We start from the raw sequence: 17,663 nt of genomic DNA, 5'->3' as shown, positions 1-17,663 counted from the left end.
ATCTTAGACAGGAGTTATCAGGATTTTCTTTTAAATAAAGAGCTGTTTGAAACCATCATAAGTGTGTCTGCTTATCTGGTGCAGATATAAAGAAACTCTACTCCATTACACATTCTTTCTGAAAATGTTTCTATTCAAAGCTAATGAGCAACATTCCCCTCCTGTATTACCCACTGCTAAACAAGAATCAGTAAAGACCACCCCTGCGATCTGCCAGCTTGCTCTGGTTACCTTCTCCCTGGAGTGAGTCAGGTCTGTTTTAGCACTCTGCACTTCTCTCTGCAGCCTCTCATTCTCCTGCCTGAGCAGCTGCTGCTCCTGTTTCGTCAGCTGGTCCAGCTCATCCCAGTGTATTTGCCCCTGTTGGTCCTGAAGCCCTGAGGAAGGCACAGCCAGTTCTAGAACCCGATTCTTAAGACAGACAGAATTGCAGGGTTAGACCTCAAACAAGGAAGCAGACATTTTCTCTATTCAGGTGGGTTTATAAGTAGGCTTTCAGTAACTGCAGACTCTAAAGTCACAGGATTCCAGTCTTCACACCATTTTCCACTAAGAAACCCAATACGCTAATCACAGTGCAAACCCAAAGTGCTTCCCATTGCTAAAATCATAGCTAATAGCTCTGCACCACAATAGCTGATAGGAGTGCACAGAGTTCACCACCACAAAACAGCAATTTGTGCTCCGTTTCACAGCCTTATCAAGCACATAATAGAACTCAGTATTATATATTATTCAGTAATAGCTGTAATTTAGTTCCTGTTGTACAATTCTGAAACAGCCTCTTTTCCTCCTGGACATTAAATATTCCTTAATTACATGGCAAACAAGCCAAATTACTAACTGAATTTATAATACCAATCCCAACACTGCTGTCTACAACCTCTTTCAGTTACAGTTCCTCATCAGTTGAGGCTGATATAATACCATGCCTTTCAAAACCAAGTGACTGAAAATTAGACCCCCCCTATCAATTACTAGTTTGATTGCCAATGATTATAGCTTTAATAGGTGTAAATTCATACATTGTTCACAGATTCACACCCTCAGGAGATGGACTGATCATCACCTGTCCTTATGCTCAAAACTTAAAATAAGATTTCTAAAAAGAAGTTTAAAATCTGCACGTTATATACAATCCAACAAGACTATAGTTGGATTATAGTTAACTATAATTATAGTTATAACTGTAGTTATAACTCTGCTTCCCCAGCTATTTTAAAATGGAAAACTACAAAATACAGAAACCAACATTAAAATAAAGCTTTTTGGTACCCACCTCCTTTCAGTTTTTTTTTTAATTATTAGCTTTATATCACTTGTTTAAAAATAATAAAAAAAAATCAATAGTTGCATAACTCAGTCTACTTGCTCAAGCCTGCAGCACTATGTGTTCTTTTAGTGGATGAGCCATCCTAAAGAAAGAAGTTAGCTACAGAGAAGCAGCAGCCAGTATCTGTAACTCTGACATGCAAAATTGACTGACTTTGATGCACCTGAAGTCTATTACCTTTTCATTGGCATTTTGCAGTTGCTTGTGTAAAGACATCACTTCTTGTTTAAGAGTTTCCTTCTCCTGCTGTGTCACCCGTAAGTCTGATTTTAGTCGGGACATTTGAAGGTTTGTATTTTGCAGTGTTTCATCCAGACTCTGAACCTGTAAGGAGCAAGAACGCAGCTTAGCATTTGCTGGACCAAGATTTCTTGTAACCTTGGTCTGCTTGGATCCGTATGCACCACATGTCACACACATTTAGGGTCTCTGATGGAAGGATAGAAGAAAAGGAATGAAGAAGTTACAATGCTGACAGCCCTCTTTAAAAATGCCAAATGATTTCCTGACTGTTCCCAATCAGTAGCAATCCACTTTGAATTCAGCCACAATACTGCATTCAGAGACACATTCTTGTTCCAGCCCCGAATATTTACTGTGATATGCTGGGAAGAGAATATTTCTCTTGAATTATTTATTCTTCCTGGCAGCCCCTGGCCAACAAGAAAATCCAAGTGTCATTGGCCAAGCAGATAGCCATTCGTTCCCCTCCCCTGTCTGGAGAGAAACGAGCCACTGCCAGAAAAGCAGGGACCAACAGCAGAGCCTCTGCAGTATTTTAGGAATAACTGGGCGGAATGAATTGGCAAAAGTAACTTAGCTGTAGATGCAAAACAACATAGCTTATTCTTGGGGGAAAAAAGCCCCTCACTGCATTTAACAAGTTTCCTCTTGCCCTTTAAGAACATCACTTTGAAAGCCCATCAAAGCAGCCATTCCTAGCTGCATGACATCTTTGCACACATTAGAAGAGGGCTGCTTTTAATGAAAAAAAGCAGTACAAGAGATTATAAAAATGCTTTTTATCTGGGGCTATAACAAAAATCACTATTTATGGTGGTGCATGTTTCCCCCCCCACCTCCTGGACCCTCTGCTTCCCCAGGAATTCAGCCTTTGCACAGATGTAAGGAGTCGGGCAGCTGGGCACTCCCTGACCTTACCAACCACTCTGGTTGCATAGTAAAGGTAGGGAGCAGCACACAGAGATGGGGATGGTTGGGCATTCCCCAATCATACCAGGAGCTCTTTTGGGATGATCAATTATTTCCTGACAACCTGGAACATAACTGTTGTGTGACTGGTGGAACTGACACAGAATTGAGGCCAGGGAGGAAATTCACTGATGACTAAAGCCAATCATCTTATGAGCCTACAAATAGAGGCCCTAAGAGAGAGACCCTTTGAGCTCTCCTGGATCACAGTGGGCTGCAGCCAGGTATCTCCTTCTGAGTGGGACACCTCTCAGAGTTTATGAACTCTCAAATTTAGAAAATAGGAGCACCCTTTACCTGGGCCATTATTTCTGCTCACTGATATTCAACCCTTCACCAGCTGAGGAATGCTGAGAAAGCTTATGTGAGTATTTTCACGGCACCTGAGAGAAATTTTTAACAGGATCCTTTATGTATATATGTATCTCTTCACATGCATATGTATGTAAATATATGTGTGTGTGTGTTGGTTCAGGTATTTGATTGCAAGTGTGTGCGTATTAGCTTTAATAATCAAGTGTTGTTAGAAATCTTGTGATTCACTTTAAAACTGCAAACTGTTGCTTAATGACACTTGGAACCCTTTAGATGAATACCACTGACTAAGTCTGAGACTAAAATGCACCTAGGCTCTGTTAGGAGTTTAGAAAGCAAGGGGGTCCAATCTGAACCTCATGACTCAACAGGAGAGTCTCCCTTATCCTTTGTGCCTTCAGTCTCTGTATTGATCATCGTTAGCTCGATTTTACCTCTATTTTCCTCTGTATGCTTCATCCATGTAATAAGTAATAGAGTGAACCTTGCCATCAAATTCTTCTAAGTCGTGCCTTTATAAATCATATTAAAATTGTTCTTGCTAATACCTTTGATGGTCTTCGAGTGACCCTAAACCACTCATCTTTCACAACACTTTTATACCTTTTCTTGTGAAACTGTGAGCTGCATTTTCAGTGTCTGACTCTGCTGTTCCCAGGACTTCTGTTCCTGCTTCAAGTTGCCAACTGCATTCTCTAAGCAGCTTGCTTTAGCTACCTGAAATAAGATTACATTGGTAAGCCTGACTCATTCAGGATCTGCTTTAGTTCAATTTGACTTTGAGAGATAAGCTAGAGGGAGTTACAGCTATGCAAAGAAAATGCACGAGAGCAAAAAACCCTCCAGCTCCCAGCGCTGAACCTCCATACAACAGGATCATTATTTACAGTGCGCATACTAGCTATGCTGCTCGAGTTCAGAGTTACAAGATGTAAGAGTTGCAATAAAAGTGCAAGAACACTGTCTTCCTTGTCCTGCTGCAATATGTATAGCCAGGCCTTTGTTCCTTGCAATGTTTGGAATTTTCTATGTAATCAAATTACAGTAAAGCTGCACTCCAGAATTTAAGCTTTTTCTTTAAGACCAGCTAGGGGAAAAAAAACCCAAACCAAAACAAGGCAGTGGCAATTAAGCCTTTATCTGGCTTGTAGGGAAAAAAAAAAGAAAACAATCCAAAGTAGTTTTACAGGTTAGGGTGACAGATAGTGACACAAGTATTTTAACAGCCCATTACAACACGTAGGTAGTGATGTGGATTTGAAGTTCTTTCTTACCTTATCAATACATCTGTTTAATTCCTCACTCAGGGCTTCCTTTTCTTTCTGCAGCTTTTCATTTTTAGTAACTAAGCTCGAAACTTCATTCTGAAGGTCAGAGAAATCGGGACATCTGGGCAGCTGTGGAAAACAAACCCCTCACAGTTACATTTCTGCGCTGTTTCAGATTTTGCATGCAAGTGTTACACAGCCCTCTCTTCCAGGCCAAGCATCCCGCTCTGGATAGAGTGGAAGAGAGGAATGTACTCCAATGCGGTACGAATGACCATGAGAGTATCCTTCATATGATCCAAGGCATCCTTTCTGCAACACCAATGCTAAGGATTCCTAATTGCCCTGTGATTCCTCGGATTTGCATTAGAGCTGGTTCTTCTCTGCCTCTTCTATGCAAGGGGAAAAAAAAATACTGTACTGCTGACTTCTGATGCTTCTCCCATTTGACACAGTGCCTTAATGTAACACTGCATTCCATTCTCCAGGTGAGACCTCATAGCAGCCTTCCAGTATCTGAAGGGGGCCTGAAAGGATGCTGGAGAGGGACTCTTCATCAGGAATTGTAGTGATAGGACAAGGGGGAATGGGTTTAAGCTTAAACAGGGGAAGTTCAGGTTAGATATAAGGAAAAAGTTCTTTACTGTGAGGGTGGTGAGGCACTGGAATGGGTTGCCCAAAGAAGTAGTAAATGCTCCATCCCTGGCAGTGTTCAAGGCCAGGTTGGACAGAGCCTTGGGAGACATGGTCTAGGGTGAGGCATCCCTGCCATGGCAGGGGGGTTGGGACTAGATGATCTTAAGGTCCTTTCCAACCCTAACCATTCTGTGGTTCTATGATTCTACGAACACTCTGCTTTCTCCTGTGCTGTTCTGTCTTTGCTCACTCAATCTTCTGTCTTTAATTATACTCAAGCCACAATCCACTCTGTATTGAATAGGTCTCATCTGCTTCTGCTTTCTAAGACCATTATCTATTCTAAGCATTGGGTACGTCAAATGAGCGCTTTACACTGTAAAGGGAATTACTTTCTGGAGCCCTAATCAAGAGAGCTAACTCATTTGTAGCCTTTGTTATCTGTGTTTATTAGCATATATTTACAGCCAATTGCTGTAAATGCTTGTATAGGCGATAACCAAGCTCTCCAGGAAATTATCCTCAGAAGCTGTGAGATATCAAAGTCTCCACATGGGTTTAGCGATAGGAATTCTCTCTGAAAAGATGTGCTGGAAGAGACCAGTTCTTAAACTGAGCTACACAGGATGAGGTTGGATGGGGCTTTGAATGGGGCTTTGAACAACCTGGTCTAGTGGAAGGTGTCCCTGCCTGTGGCAGGGGGGTTGGAACTAGATGACCTTTAAGGTCTCTTGCAACCCAATCCATTCTGTGACTATATAATATGGGGTTCTATCCCATCTGCACAAACTAAAAAAGCCCTATCTATTCCTTGATTCGAGCTTTAAGTCTTTGTCTTCATTATCAAAGCCTGTCTTTGTAGATCCACTACTCTGGAAGATGTTTTGGCAAAGGCTAAGTGAAACTAACCTTATCTAACAATTGTGCATTGTACCCAGAGGCTGTTTCAAGAGGATTTATATTGCCCTACTATTATGACTTTGCTTTAAAGAAATAACTCTTTCCAACTCTAACAAGAGAGCAGGGCATGTTAAGAGGCAGCCAGCATTCTCTCACAGCACTCAAATGAGATGCCATACCTGTTTTGTCTTCTCGAGCTCCTGCTTGAGAATGTGGTTCTCCTGCTCCAGTATACGAGCTTGAACCTTCATTTTCGACAGCTCCATCTCCAAGGAAGACACCATATTTGACGACTGCAAAAAGTAAAAGGCTCAGATTTCAACACAGGAGACATGCAGAGCAACAAAGATTAACCAGAGGATGCTGCAGCCAGTGACATGCTTGGAGCTGGGATGGTACTGTACTGCATAGAACAGGCATGCTGGAAAATGCAGGTAAATCTTTAGCATCACTAAGCTCCATTTTAAAGACAAACCTGAGCACTTCTACCTCCCTGCTATTGGCTGCTGCCGGGCTTTCCTTCCATTCCCGCTACCACATGCATGTACAGCTAGTACTTGGAAGTTCAGCTTTGAAAGAGCACACACAGCTCAGGAAAGGGATGCTAACTCCGTAACACCTGCACACTCCTAGAAGTTCAATTATTTTGTACTGTTATAGACAGTGTAATCCCGTACCTTTACTTTGGAGTTTTTCAGTTCCTCTTTTAGTACCAGTCTCTCCTTTTCCCATTCTTCCAGGGTACACTTTCCCGCTTCTCTTTCCTTTTGCTTGAGCACCCTTGCCAGCTGTTGATTAAGATCCTGCACATCTGCTTGATTTTTGGAGTTCCTCTGGCTAAGTTCTGTATTTTCAGAGTCCAGCTGCTGGTTTCTGGTCTTCAGATCTGCCACCTGAATCAGGACAGCAGTGACAGTTATGATTGCTTTTACACTGGGGATGAGATTTTAAAAAACCTTTCATTTCTATTATGACGATTAAAAGCACTGACAAGCATCGCTCCAATTCAGCGCTGACTCTGAACAGTGGGGCGTAGCTGTTACCTGTACTCTATGTAACAGTCATGAGCCCAGTAGCACTGTTTATTTCCCTGTAGCTCTTTAACTTGCTTTAAGCCTGAGTTTTAGGCCAAATCAAGTAGAATCATATTTAGGAGTAGAAGGGCTCCTGATGACCTGTTGCATGCATGGTCAGTCTCGCAAACTTAATTTCTCATAATTGGCCTCAATTATATCAGTTACAACAGCAGCCATCTGGCTCACCGCTCTGTTCCTCCTTCCCTTTGCCATGTGATCTATATTTTGAGGGTTGTGCTGGTGCACTAACAGATTATTCTGAGCAAGTAGAATTTTACTAAGCAATATGAAGAGGGGAGTGAATGTAAGAGCTATTTAAACTTTCTATTTTGCCTAGCATAACAAACCACCCTTAAAATAGAAGTAGCAGTCTCACGGATACGAGCAAAGGGTCATGGCTGCCAGCATTCCTAGACCCAGCTAGGAACTAAGTAGAGGCTTAAGTAACCTCTGTTTCCCCATGGGCTACTGCAGAGCATTACTCACAGAAACTACAAAAGAAAGATTTTAACTTTATATTTCTATTAAATAAACTTTCCAAGTTGACTATGGGAACTGCTCTCAAGTCTGATGGGTAGTTACAGTAGTGTTGTAGTTTTCCGATCAGGTCAAACAAGCCTCACATTAATCCCAAAGAGTTAATGAGAACAGTTATCAGAGTTTAAATGTATATAATAGTCATTTTCTACTGCCTTTGTGACCGTGTAAGGAACAGCTTTTATACAGTGATGACTTCTACAGAGAAGGTTATGAACTCAGCCTGTATACCTGCTTTTTCAGGTTGTCAACCATCTTCTGTACAGCCACTTTCTCCTTTCTCACAGTTTCTATCTTTTGCCTAAGGAAAAATGAAAGCTCATTAACAGAAGCCACAATAAATGCAGGAAATAAGGCCATTTCAAATTTCATAGAATATCTAACACATGTAGGAGCTTTGAAAGAAGGGATGTAACCATCATGTCTGCACCGCAGCAAGAGCCCGAAGGCATATATGCAGTACATGCCCCATTGAATTCTTACCGCATTTCTTCTCGGGACCCATTTAGCTCCCTCAGTTTCAGGCTGGAAGCACTACCCTCCTCGTTCAATAAAGTCACTTCATTTTTCAGAATAGTATTTTCTTCTCTGAGCTTCTCAGCTTCAAATCTGTGCCAGAGAGATGAGATGAGTGAAAACTGGTTCTGTATATCACCAAGGCCCACAGGGACAAGATTTACCAAAAGCCTAAGCTACCTGTAATATTTCAAAACAAAGCTACAATTGACTTATGTATGAACAGTACATGGATTTTACATTTCGTTTAGAAAGAGGGCTCCCCAAATCGCTGAAAAAAGAGGCTTTTTGTGCATGTTTTTGTACAGCTGACATTGGTTAAATTCTAAGATACCTAGTAAAAGTTTCACACTAATATTGTACCATACCTTTCAGTCCTTAAGTTACAAATAACATAACTTTAAGCAACTTAACACCACAATATGCAGATTGCTAGGAGAGCGATCTGTTTCCCCAGCTGTTTCTGGAGTCCAGTATGCTGGGAACAGCAGCACTGGAAAATGCCTTTTCTGTCCTGAGGCAACCATAAGGAAATAACTTAGCCATGGTGTAATACCTGAAAGAACAATTTCTTGTAGGAAACTAGTGCTGAACAACAATTAAGCCACTTGTAGCCACTTTATGTACTGCCCTGGTTTTGGCTGGGGTAGAGTTAATTTTCTTCCTATTGGCTGGTACAGTGCTGTGTTTTGGTTTCAGTCTGAGAACAGTGCTGATAACAGATCGATGTTTTAAGTGTTGCCCAGTAGCACTTAGCCTGATCATGGACTTTACAGTCTCTCATGCTCTGCCAGTGAGGAGGGACACAAGAAGCCGGGAGGAAGCAGAGACAGGACACCTGACTCAAACTAGCCAAAGGGGTATTCCATACCACAGCACATCATGCCCAGTATATAAACTGGGAAGAGTTACCCAGAAGGGACAGATTGCTGCTTGGGTCAGGCTGGGTATTGGTCAGTGGGTGGTGAGCAATTGTATTGTGCATCACTGCTGTTTGTTGGTTGGTTTTTGTTTTGTTTCCCCCCCCTTTTAGTTTTATATTCTCTCTGCTTGTTATTTCCCTTATCATTATTATTATAATATTGTACTTTAGTTATTAAACCGTTCTTATATCAACCCGTGGGGTTTACATTCTTTCAATTCTCCTCCCCATCCCATCCAGCAGGGAAAGGCAGAGGGAGGGGTGAGCAAGGGGCTGCCTGGTGCTGGGTTACCGGCTGGGTCCTTTTTGGTGCCCAACGTGGGGCACAAAGGGTTGAGACAACAACAGATCTGACCAGAGTGTGTCAATAATAAATTCATTATCAACATCCATTGTACTGGTTTAATACGCAAAGAGTTGTGGTAAATGGCTCGATGTCCAGTTGGAAACCTGTAATGAGTGGTGTCCCTCAGGGATCGGTGTTGGGACCGGTCCTGTCCAACATCTTTGTTGGCGACATGGACAGTGGGATTGAGTGCGCCCTCAGCAAGTTTGCTGACGACACCAAGCTGTGTGGTTCAGTTGATACACTGGAGGGAAGGGATGCCATCCAGAGGGACCTTGACATGCTTGTGAGGTGGGCCAATGCCAACCTTATGAAGTTTAACCAAGTCAAGTGTAAGGTCCTACACCTGGGTCAGGGCAATCCCAGGCACAGCTACAGGTTGGGTGGAGAAGAGATTCAGAGCAGCCCTGCAGAAAAGGACTTGGGGGTGTTGGTTGACGAGAAGCTTAACATGAGCTGGCAGTGTGCACTTGCAGCCCAGAAAGCCAACCGTATCCTGGGCTGCATCAAAAGAAGCGTGACCAGCAGGTCGAAGGAGGTGATCCTGCCCCTCTACTCTGCTCTTGTGAGACCTCACTTGGAGTACTGCGTACAGTTCTGGTGTCCTCAACATAAAAAGAACATGGAGATGTTGGAGCGAGTCCAGAGGAGGGCCATGAGGATGATAAGAGGGCTGGAGCAGCTCCCGTATGAAGACAGGCTGAGAGAGTTGGGGCTGTTCAGCCTGGAGAAGAGAAGGCTGCGTGGAGACCTCATAGCAGCCTTCCAGTATCTGAAGGGGGTCTATAAGGATGCTGGGGAGGGACTCTTCCTTAGGGACTGTAGTGGTAGGACAAGGGGTAATGGCTTCAAATTTAAACAGGGGAAGTTTAGATTAGATATAAGGAAGAAGTTCTTTACAGTGAGGGTAGTGAAGCAGCGGAATGGGTTGCCCAGGGAGGTTGTGGATGATCCATCCCTGGCGGTGTTCAAGGCCAGGTTGGACAGAGCCTTGGGTGACACGGCTTAATGCAAGGAGTCTCTGCCCATGGCAGGGGAGGTGGAACTAGATGATCTTAAGGTCCTTTCCAACCCTTATGATTCTATGATTCTAATAGTCACGGGTCACCATGTTGGTTTATTTTGCTTTCAGAGTTGCACTATGTAACCCCTTACTTGCCGCACGTGCTCCCTGCAGTGATGTTTATCATCCATAGGGCCTGCGCTAAGGCTCTTGTTTTGTTGTATTTTTTAATAATGGCTTGTAATACGATATTATTGCTGGTCATGAAGTTAATCTGGTATGTGTACTCAGCATTGCCATCACCTCTATACTTTGGAAGCCATTTAATAGGAACTATTAATAATTATACCTCTTGCCTTTTCTCTTTGGAGGGCCAACCTATGGAGAACCTCCTCCCACACCTTCCCTACCAGCCTATTTGAGTAGCATTTGAGAATTTCAAAGATTTTTAATATCCTTTGGGTACTCTTGAAACCAAATGTCTTTTTGCTGGGAACCAGCATGTTGCTGCATATGGTTCAGGTCTTGTTTAAGGTTAAACAACTTTTTCAGAATACCACCAAGAGATCTTCCTCAAGGCTGGATAGTTATGAGTGGCAGAGTGTGTGGGATAGTATGGGCAAGTACCTAAGTCTGTGGGCCCTTCCAGTGCTTTGGAACTTCATCCCTGAGCAAATCTGGAAAAACTAGTAAAACCTTTAGAAAAGGTACGCTGTCATCCTGGCAACACCAGAGAGGTACAAATGACAGCAACGTGCTGGGGCCTGGCCCATGCTTACAGAGCCCTGCTCAACTATCCAGTACCCTCAAGGAGAAAAGAAGGTCTCTGGATCTGATGGCAAAGCAACAGGCATCGCAGCTACTCCAACCCTGTGATGACCACTGCAGCTACTCCACTCTGACAACAGACGCTGCAGCTACTCCAACCCCGTGAAAGACACTGCACCTGAACCAAAGAACCAATCCGTGCCCCTATCAGACACTCCTGTACAGAAGAAGAAATAGACATGGTAGTCACCTTGAGTAGTGAGACAGGACAAACAGCACCTTCACGACAAACAGAGGAAGAGGCAGAACCAGAAGTAACCTCTCAATCCCTGTCCCTGAGTGAGCTGCAGAATATACAAAAAGATTTCAGCCGTTGTCCAGGTGAGCACATTATCACCTGCCTGCTCTGATGCTGGGGCAATGGAGCTAGTAGCCTGGACTTAGTGGGTAGGGAAGCCAAGCAGCTAGGATCACTTTCTAGCAAGCAGGCGTTGACAAGCTGATTGGAAAAGGGACACAATCCCTCAGCCTCTGGAAGTGACTCCTATCAGCTGTGAAGGAAAGGTATCCCTTCAAGGAAGATGTTGTATGCAACCCAGGGAAATGGACAACAATAGAGAGGGGTATCTAGTACCTGAGGGAATTAGCTGCACTAAGTTTATTTTGATCCAAGCATGCAGTTACCCACAGATCCAGACAGAATCCAGAGCACACCAGTCACATGTGGAAAGTGGTTCAAAGTGCACCACTGTCATACGCCAGCTCACTGGCACCACTGACCTGGAAAGGTGCAGACACACCAATGGTGAATGAATTAACTTGCCAACTCCAGCAATATGAAAAAACCCTCTCTTCCTCCCTATGGTCCTACATCTCAGCTGTGGAAAAGATGTCCAAACGATGTGAGAAACTGTTCCAGGAGTTCCAGCAGCAAAAAGAGGATAGATCCTACTTTCCACCTGTACAGACCCACATCTCAGCTATTAAAAGTAAGTGTCCTTCCTCTTGAGAAGAGGGTATTTTAAGGACCCAAAAGGGTACCAATGGGCTTTTGGTATAGCTGACTTGGAGATGGAGGAAATTAAGCAGCTGTCCACCTTGCCTGGTCTCTCAGAGGATCCTTCTGTTGTGGGGTTGCTGAAGGTCGAAGAACAAGTGGCAGTCGCAACCACAACAGTGCACCATCGGCAGTATTGCACCAACCAAGACCCCTGATTCCCATCCATAAGCTGATCCGTAGACTGGAGAGCCAAGGAGTGACCAGCAGGACCCTTTAACAGCCCCATGTGGGCAGTGCAAAAGTCTATGGAGAATGGAGACTAACAGTAGACTACCAGGGCCTGAAGGAGGTCACACCACCATTGAGTGCTGCCGTACCAGGCATGCTAGAACTTCAATATGAACTGGAGTCAAAAGCAGCCACGTGGTATGCCACAATTGATATTGCCAGTGCATTTTTCGCAATCCCTTTGGCAGCAGAATGCAGGCCACAGGTCACTTTTACTTGGAAGGGCATCCAGTACATGTGGAATCGACTGCTCCACAGGTGGAAACACAGCCCTACCATCTGCCATGGATTGATCCAGACTGCACTGGAACAGAGGCAAGCTCCAGAACACTTGCAATACACTGATGACATTATCATGTGGGGTGATACAGCAGAGGAAGTTTTTGAGAAAGGAAAGAAAATAACCCAGGTCCTTCTGAAAGCCAGTTTGCCATAAAACAGAGTAAGGTCACGGGACCTGCACAGGAGATCCAATTTTTGGAAATAAAATGGCTAGATGGATGTCATCACATCCCAAACTTTCAAACATTGGAATACACATTTAGCAAAGGCCACCTGGTTAGTTACTAAAGGATCTGCCAACAGGGCTGGCCAAGCCCAGTCAAAGCTTTTATGTACCACAGAGGGGGATAAAGTTCCTGTGGTACGCATAAAGAATTTGCTGGGGAAGAGAGACTGGCTTATTCCTGCCTCAGGCAAAGGCAAACCCACTCATTGGATCACTTTTGCTCAAGGACCTGGGTGCACTTGATGGATAATGTGGAAGGATGGGGAAGTCTGGTGTGTACCTCAAGGAGATTTGATTCTGGGTTAAAATAGCCAATGAATTAAACTGTATGATGCTGTATAACATTGAATATTATTGACTCTATTGCAGCAACGCATCACTGTGCTGGATATCTTGTGGCACCTATCTCCACCGCTTACAGAACCCAACTCCCTTTTGATCACCACATTAATGAAGAATGAACTTTGATAAAACTGGACAAGCGCAGCAGTGATGGAACTAAAACAAGCTTTCAACACCACACACCATCCATCCTTCCTGCCTAGAGAAACTGTTATGGTAGATAGAGCCCCAGATCATGGAGCTCAAACTTTAGTAGGGACTAAGGGAATAACCTCTCTGTGTGTGTATATATATATTTATACACCTAAAGACAGAAAAGGTGATGGTGGGAAGTGTGGGACCTGGCATGATTTGAATGGTATGAAATAAGGGGTGGATACTGGTTTCAGCTAGGATAGAGTTAACTTTCTTCCTAGTAGCTGGTACAATGCTGGGTTTCGGCTTTAGTCTGAGAATAATGTTTAAACTATGACATGGCCTCAAAAAAAAAAAAAAATCTTTACTGAAATACAGCAGTTAAAAACAAGTAGGTAAAACCTATTATATTCTCTGTGTTATATTGGTATTTACCATATCACATACCTGATGGATTCACTAATATCACTGAAAGATAACACTAAGTGCTCCTGCTGAGGAAAGAAGTTACCATATCTCTCTAGTATTAACTTAAATATTGAGAAAACCAGAAGCATTTTCAGCATTCCAAGTAACATTCAGTACTAGAAGGGTGCAAACCAAGTGAAGAAGTGATATTAGTAAAAGCTAAAAGCATTCTGGAAGTGTTACCATAGTATTTTGTACATAAAAATACAGGGGTTTCTGATGTACCATAAACTACACACTGCAAAGGTGACTACATCCACAGACAGAACAGCTGGCAGGTTGCTCCTGTTTTACCATTCGTGTTAGGTCACAGTCAGAGAGGAGTAAGTCACACATTTCAACAGTCCATGTTCAACTGTTATCCACAATTAAACAGCCTGCTTGCTAGTAGTTACGAGTCCAAGGCACTGTTTTCTAATCAGAGTTAAACTACAGTGGTTAATGCAGTAGCCATACAGCAGGCAGGTGGCTACAAAGCAAAGAGTGGGATGCTAGGTTAGTTTCTAAGCGGCACGTTTCCCACAAAGTTTTGTGAGTGTACTTTACCTCAAAAGATCAACTTTTTGCTGCAGCTCAGTGCACGTGCTTTGTAAGCTGTGCTCCACTGTATGCCTCTCCTCTCTCTCTTTGTGGAGATAAATGTTGTTTGGGTTAACCACAGCAGCTTCCACTGCCGCCTTCCTTCCTTGCATCTGACACACTTGCACCTTGAAGGCATGGCTGCCTGCTCTGGCTTTAACACAGGCTTTCTCCAAATCTGAATCCATCTCAGTCATTTCTTCCAGGTCTGTACAATCAGCCTCCAAAAGTGGAAGGATATTCAAATCTGTTCCCTTGTCTGCATCTTTGCAATCACTGGGCAACCCTTCGAAGATGGGATCCATTTCATCTGGCAGCTGAGATTGTTCTGAGCCGGAGTAGGAGCAGCCAGGACTGGGAGGTTGCACCAGCTCCCGCTCTGCCACTTGCAATTTGTGCTGCAGCCTGACGATCTCAGCAGCCATTCTGACATTTTCCTTCACTGCTTGCTCATGCACTTTCTGCAGATTTAAGAGGACATCCACATCATCTCCCAGAGGTGCCATACCACTAAAAGAAGCAATTCTGCTCTTTGCTTTTGCATACTCATTTTCCAGGACCCTATAATGATTTTGTAGTGCAGACAAACAATGGGTCTCACACTGCAATTTCTTTATTTTCCCTTGAAGGTTTAAGATTTCCAAACTCATCTCGGCCTTTTCTGTTTCTGCTCTTACACAAATGTCCTGGTTTAAACTCTCCAAAGCAAGAAGTTTGGAATTGAGGTCTTCTTTCTCTTGCTTATATTCACTGTAAAGTCTCTCCAGCTTTTGCCTAAACAGCTTCCCATTTTCCTCCACCATGGATATACGCTCTTCTTTGCTCTTTAGCTCCTTTTTGTGGTCATTTTGGAGTTGTGTTATTTCATCATTCAGCCTTTTCTCTTGCTTCTCAGCAGCATTCCTCAGGTCCTGCAGCTCCTTCTGAAGCTGCTCTCTCTCGCTCACAAGCTTGTTCACTTCTTCCTTGAAGTTTTTCTCCAGGAGATCTTTCTCCTGGGTGAGGGCAAAAGAAATGGCCTTTTCATTTGCCAGACTTTCCTTCAGTTGCTTGTGGGCTTCAGCAACCTTCTGAGCAATTTCATCCTTTTCAAACTCCCACTGAGATTTTGCCTCTCTTTGCTGTTCAGCAAGTTCATGCAACTCTCGCTGGTAATGTCCTTCCAGATTTTGGATCGTTTCTTCATATTTATTCACAAGTGTTTGTGTGTTGGCAGAAAATGGAGTTTCTACATGAGATGCTCTTCTGTTATAGTCACTTTCCATTTTTTTCCTAAACATGGTTAACATAAGACATTACTAAACTCTGGGCTAACTCAAATAGATTCAAATGGCTTTTTAGGCTGAATAAAACAAGCTGACAAAAAACCCCCACCTCTTTACTGAGTTTTAGATGAAGTACTACGTGATGGGTGTTTCTGAGAGCCAAAGTTAAATTTGAGGCAACTTTCAAAAATAAGAACCTAATTGCCTTGGAAAAGTGTAACTCATGAAATATCCTCAGAAAAGGTTTTGTGTACAATATATGCCCGTCTATTCTTGTGATCAGATTTGTAGGGGCAGATGTTCTTACCCCCATCACTCCCTGTCACCTCTGGAGGGTTTCAGTTTCTTTTAACAGTTGATCTTAGCTAAAAGCATTTACCAGTCATCCCTTTACTTCTTCAGAAAAGAAGTCTGAAAACCCAAATGCTTTAAAAGCGCAAAGCAGGGATTTGTAAAGCACAGAGATCCTGAGCAGAGGCTCAAGTTAATAGTGTCTGGTTATGCTTTAACACTATTGTTGCCTCCGGGTGATTTAAAAATCAATGTTAAATATCTGCTTGAGAAAGCCCAAAAGAAAAACAACCCCTCAACAGCTGCCCAATATTGTGGAATAAAACACATACCAGCACTGTACAGTTTGTACACTTTAATTAAGCATCAGGAGTCAACTCTGCAATAGGTTCACCTTGGTCACCATGCCAAGCCATTGAGGTCAGTGTACACCACCACTGTCCCCACCAGCAGTGACACTTACCTTTCCTCCTCCAGGTCCTGCTCATGCTTCCTCAGCAGCTCTTGCTGGAGCTCTTCTTTCTCCAGGGCATGCACCTCAGCCATCCTTTTCAGCTCCTCATGAAAGCCACGTTCCAGCTCTACCTTCTCTTCCTGCAGTGTCTGCACTAAAACTCTCATCTTTTCTTCTACCCAGACACCATTTTGAATCAGTTCTTCCCGTTCTTGACTAAACTTCTCATTTATCTGATCCAGTCTGGCTCTAACATCTTTTTCATGTTCCTGCCTCAGTAGTTCTTGCAGATTGGCTTTTTCCTCATCAAAATGCATCTGTAATTTGTTTTTCTCATCATTGTGTTTACAGTCAAGCTTTTCTTGCTGTTCTCTGAGCACTGCTGCCTCTCCTTGCAGTTCTACAATTTGATTTTTAAGACCAGTTATTTGCTTTTCCATGACATGCATCTCTTCAGTGTACTTCTTCCTCATATCCTCTTGTTCCTTTTCAGAGTGGATTTTTGTCTCATCTAGCTGCTTTTCATAATGGCTCACCTACAAAAAGGAAACCAGATTGGATTGGCTCCTTTTCAACAGAACGTTCTACAGAAATGTTTTCTCAACATTTCTGTATAAAATATTTCTATATATTCTATAGAATATTTTGATTTACACATTAGCATCTTATACTGATTCCCCCTGCAAAGAATGCTAATGCCTAGAGGATTATTACATAGAAGCCAGTGAAATTCATGCTTTTCAATTAAATGAATTTGTGAAGAGAAGCCGCTAACAACTCTGAAGCCCTAAGTCAGTTTTGAGAATTGCAATATTTCACTGACTACTTTTTCAAAACCTTCCCCAAAACCTGACAGGAGACAAAAACTTAAGCAATTCTTTTGGGGTGATATTTTATCAGTCCCCATTCCCAACTCCCATCCCAGCTTCATCACAATACAGTTTCCGCGTACTCATGTTATGCCATATGTGAAATGAATATTTATAGTCCTATAACAATTATATCTGATAGATGCAGGGGAAGCCTGATGGGACCCCCAACTTCTGCTCCTGGAGTGACTCCCACAGAACGAGCTTGGCCCTCTCTACACCAGTGCACGTCACCTGCAGAGGAACACTGTGACCCTGCCAGGGATGCCAGCACAGGCTGGTGGTAGGCGCTGTGCCATGCCCAAAGCTGTACCAGCTCACCCTAGCACCCCAGGTACTGCAGTGAGGACTCAAAGCCCATCCAGACACAGGCTTCCCCCACATAGAGCCAATGGAGATACTTCTGCAAGCATGGCAAGAATAATCTGCAGATGGACACCCAGGAAACAGGGAGCTGACTGCCCATTTTCAGTAGCATAACAGCAGTTTCCATACTCCCACAGGACAGATCATGTTTCAACATCCCCAGACCGCACAAGCATAGCGTTTAGCAATGCAGATGCCTGCCAGCAGCCTTTCTAACCTGCAATTATCTGATGCCAGCAGGAGTGAAGCGGCTAATTCAGATGCAG

The 17,663-nt window shown here is 43.3% G+C and overlaps 1 protein-coding gene across 11 annotated transcripts in view; it reads right to left on the bottom strand.

Annotated features, from left to right (window-relative positions):
• NIN (ninein) overlaps positions 1 to 17,663 on the bottom strand; it is a 69,736-nt gene that overhangs the window by 14,501 nt on the left and 37,572 nt on the right. For 9 of the 11 annotated variants that reach the window (XR_003991245.1, XM_030484864.1, XM_030484863.1 and 6 more), the window contains 10 exons: positions 16,172 to 16,698; positions 14,120 to 15,424; positions 7,761 to 7,886; positions 7,509 to 7,578; positions 6,342 to 6,557; positions 5,844 to 5,957; positions 4,135 to 4,257; positions 3,464 to 3,577; positions 1,511 to 1,657; positions 232 to 411 (listed from right to left, as the gene is read on the bottom strand). Coding sequence is in view for 9 of the 11 variants with exons in the window: in XM_030484864.1 (XP_030340724.1) it covers positions 232 to 411; positions 1,511 to 1,657; positions 3,464 to 3,577; positions 4,135 to 4,257; positions 5,844 to 5,957; positions 6,342 to 6,557; positions 7,509 to 7,578; positions 7,761 to 7,886; positions 14,120 to 15,424; positions 16,172 to 16,698 (2,922 nt within the window). In the remaining 2 variants the exon portion in view is untranslated. The remainder of the gene's footprint in view (positions 1 to 231; positions 412 to 1,510; positions 1,658 to 3,463; positions 3,578 to 4,134; positions 4,258 to 5,843; positions 5,958 to 6,341; positions 6,558 to 7,508; positions 7,579 to 7,760; positions 7,887 to 14,119; positions 15,425 to 16,171; positions 16,699 to 17,663) is intronic. The other 2 variants (XR_003991247.1, XM_030484870.1) reach the window with 2 other exon arrangements.

This window comes from Strigops habroptila, chromosome 4, assembly GCF_004027225.2.
Source record: "Strigops habroptila isolate Jane chromosome 4, bStrHab1.2.pri, whole genome shotgun sequence".
NCBI lineage: Eukaryota > Metazoa > Chordata > Aves > Psittaciformes > Psittacidae > Strigops > Strigops habroptila.
The sequence above is the reverse complement of the archived record's forward strand: the minus strand, read 5'-3'. Positions and strand labels throughout refer to the sequence as shown.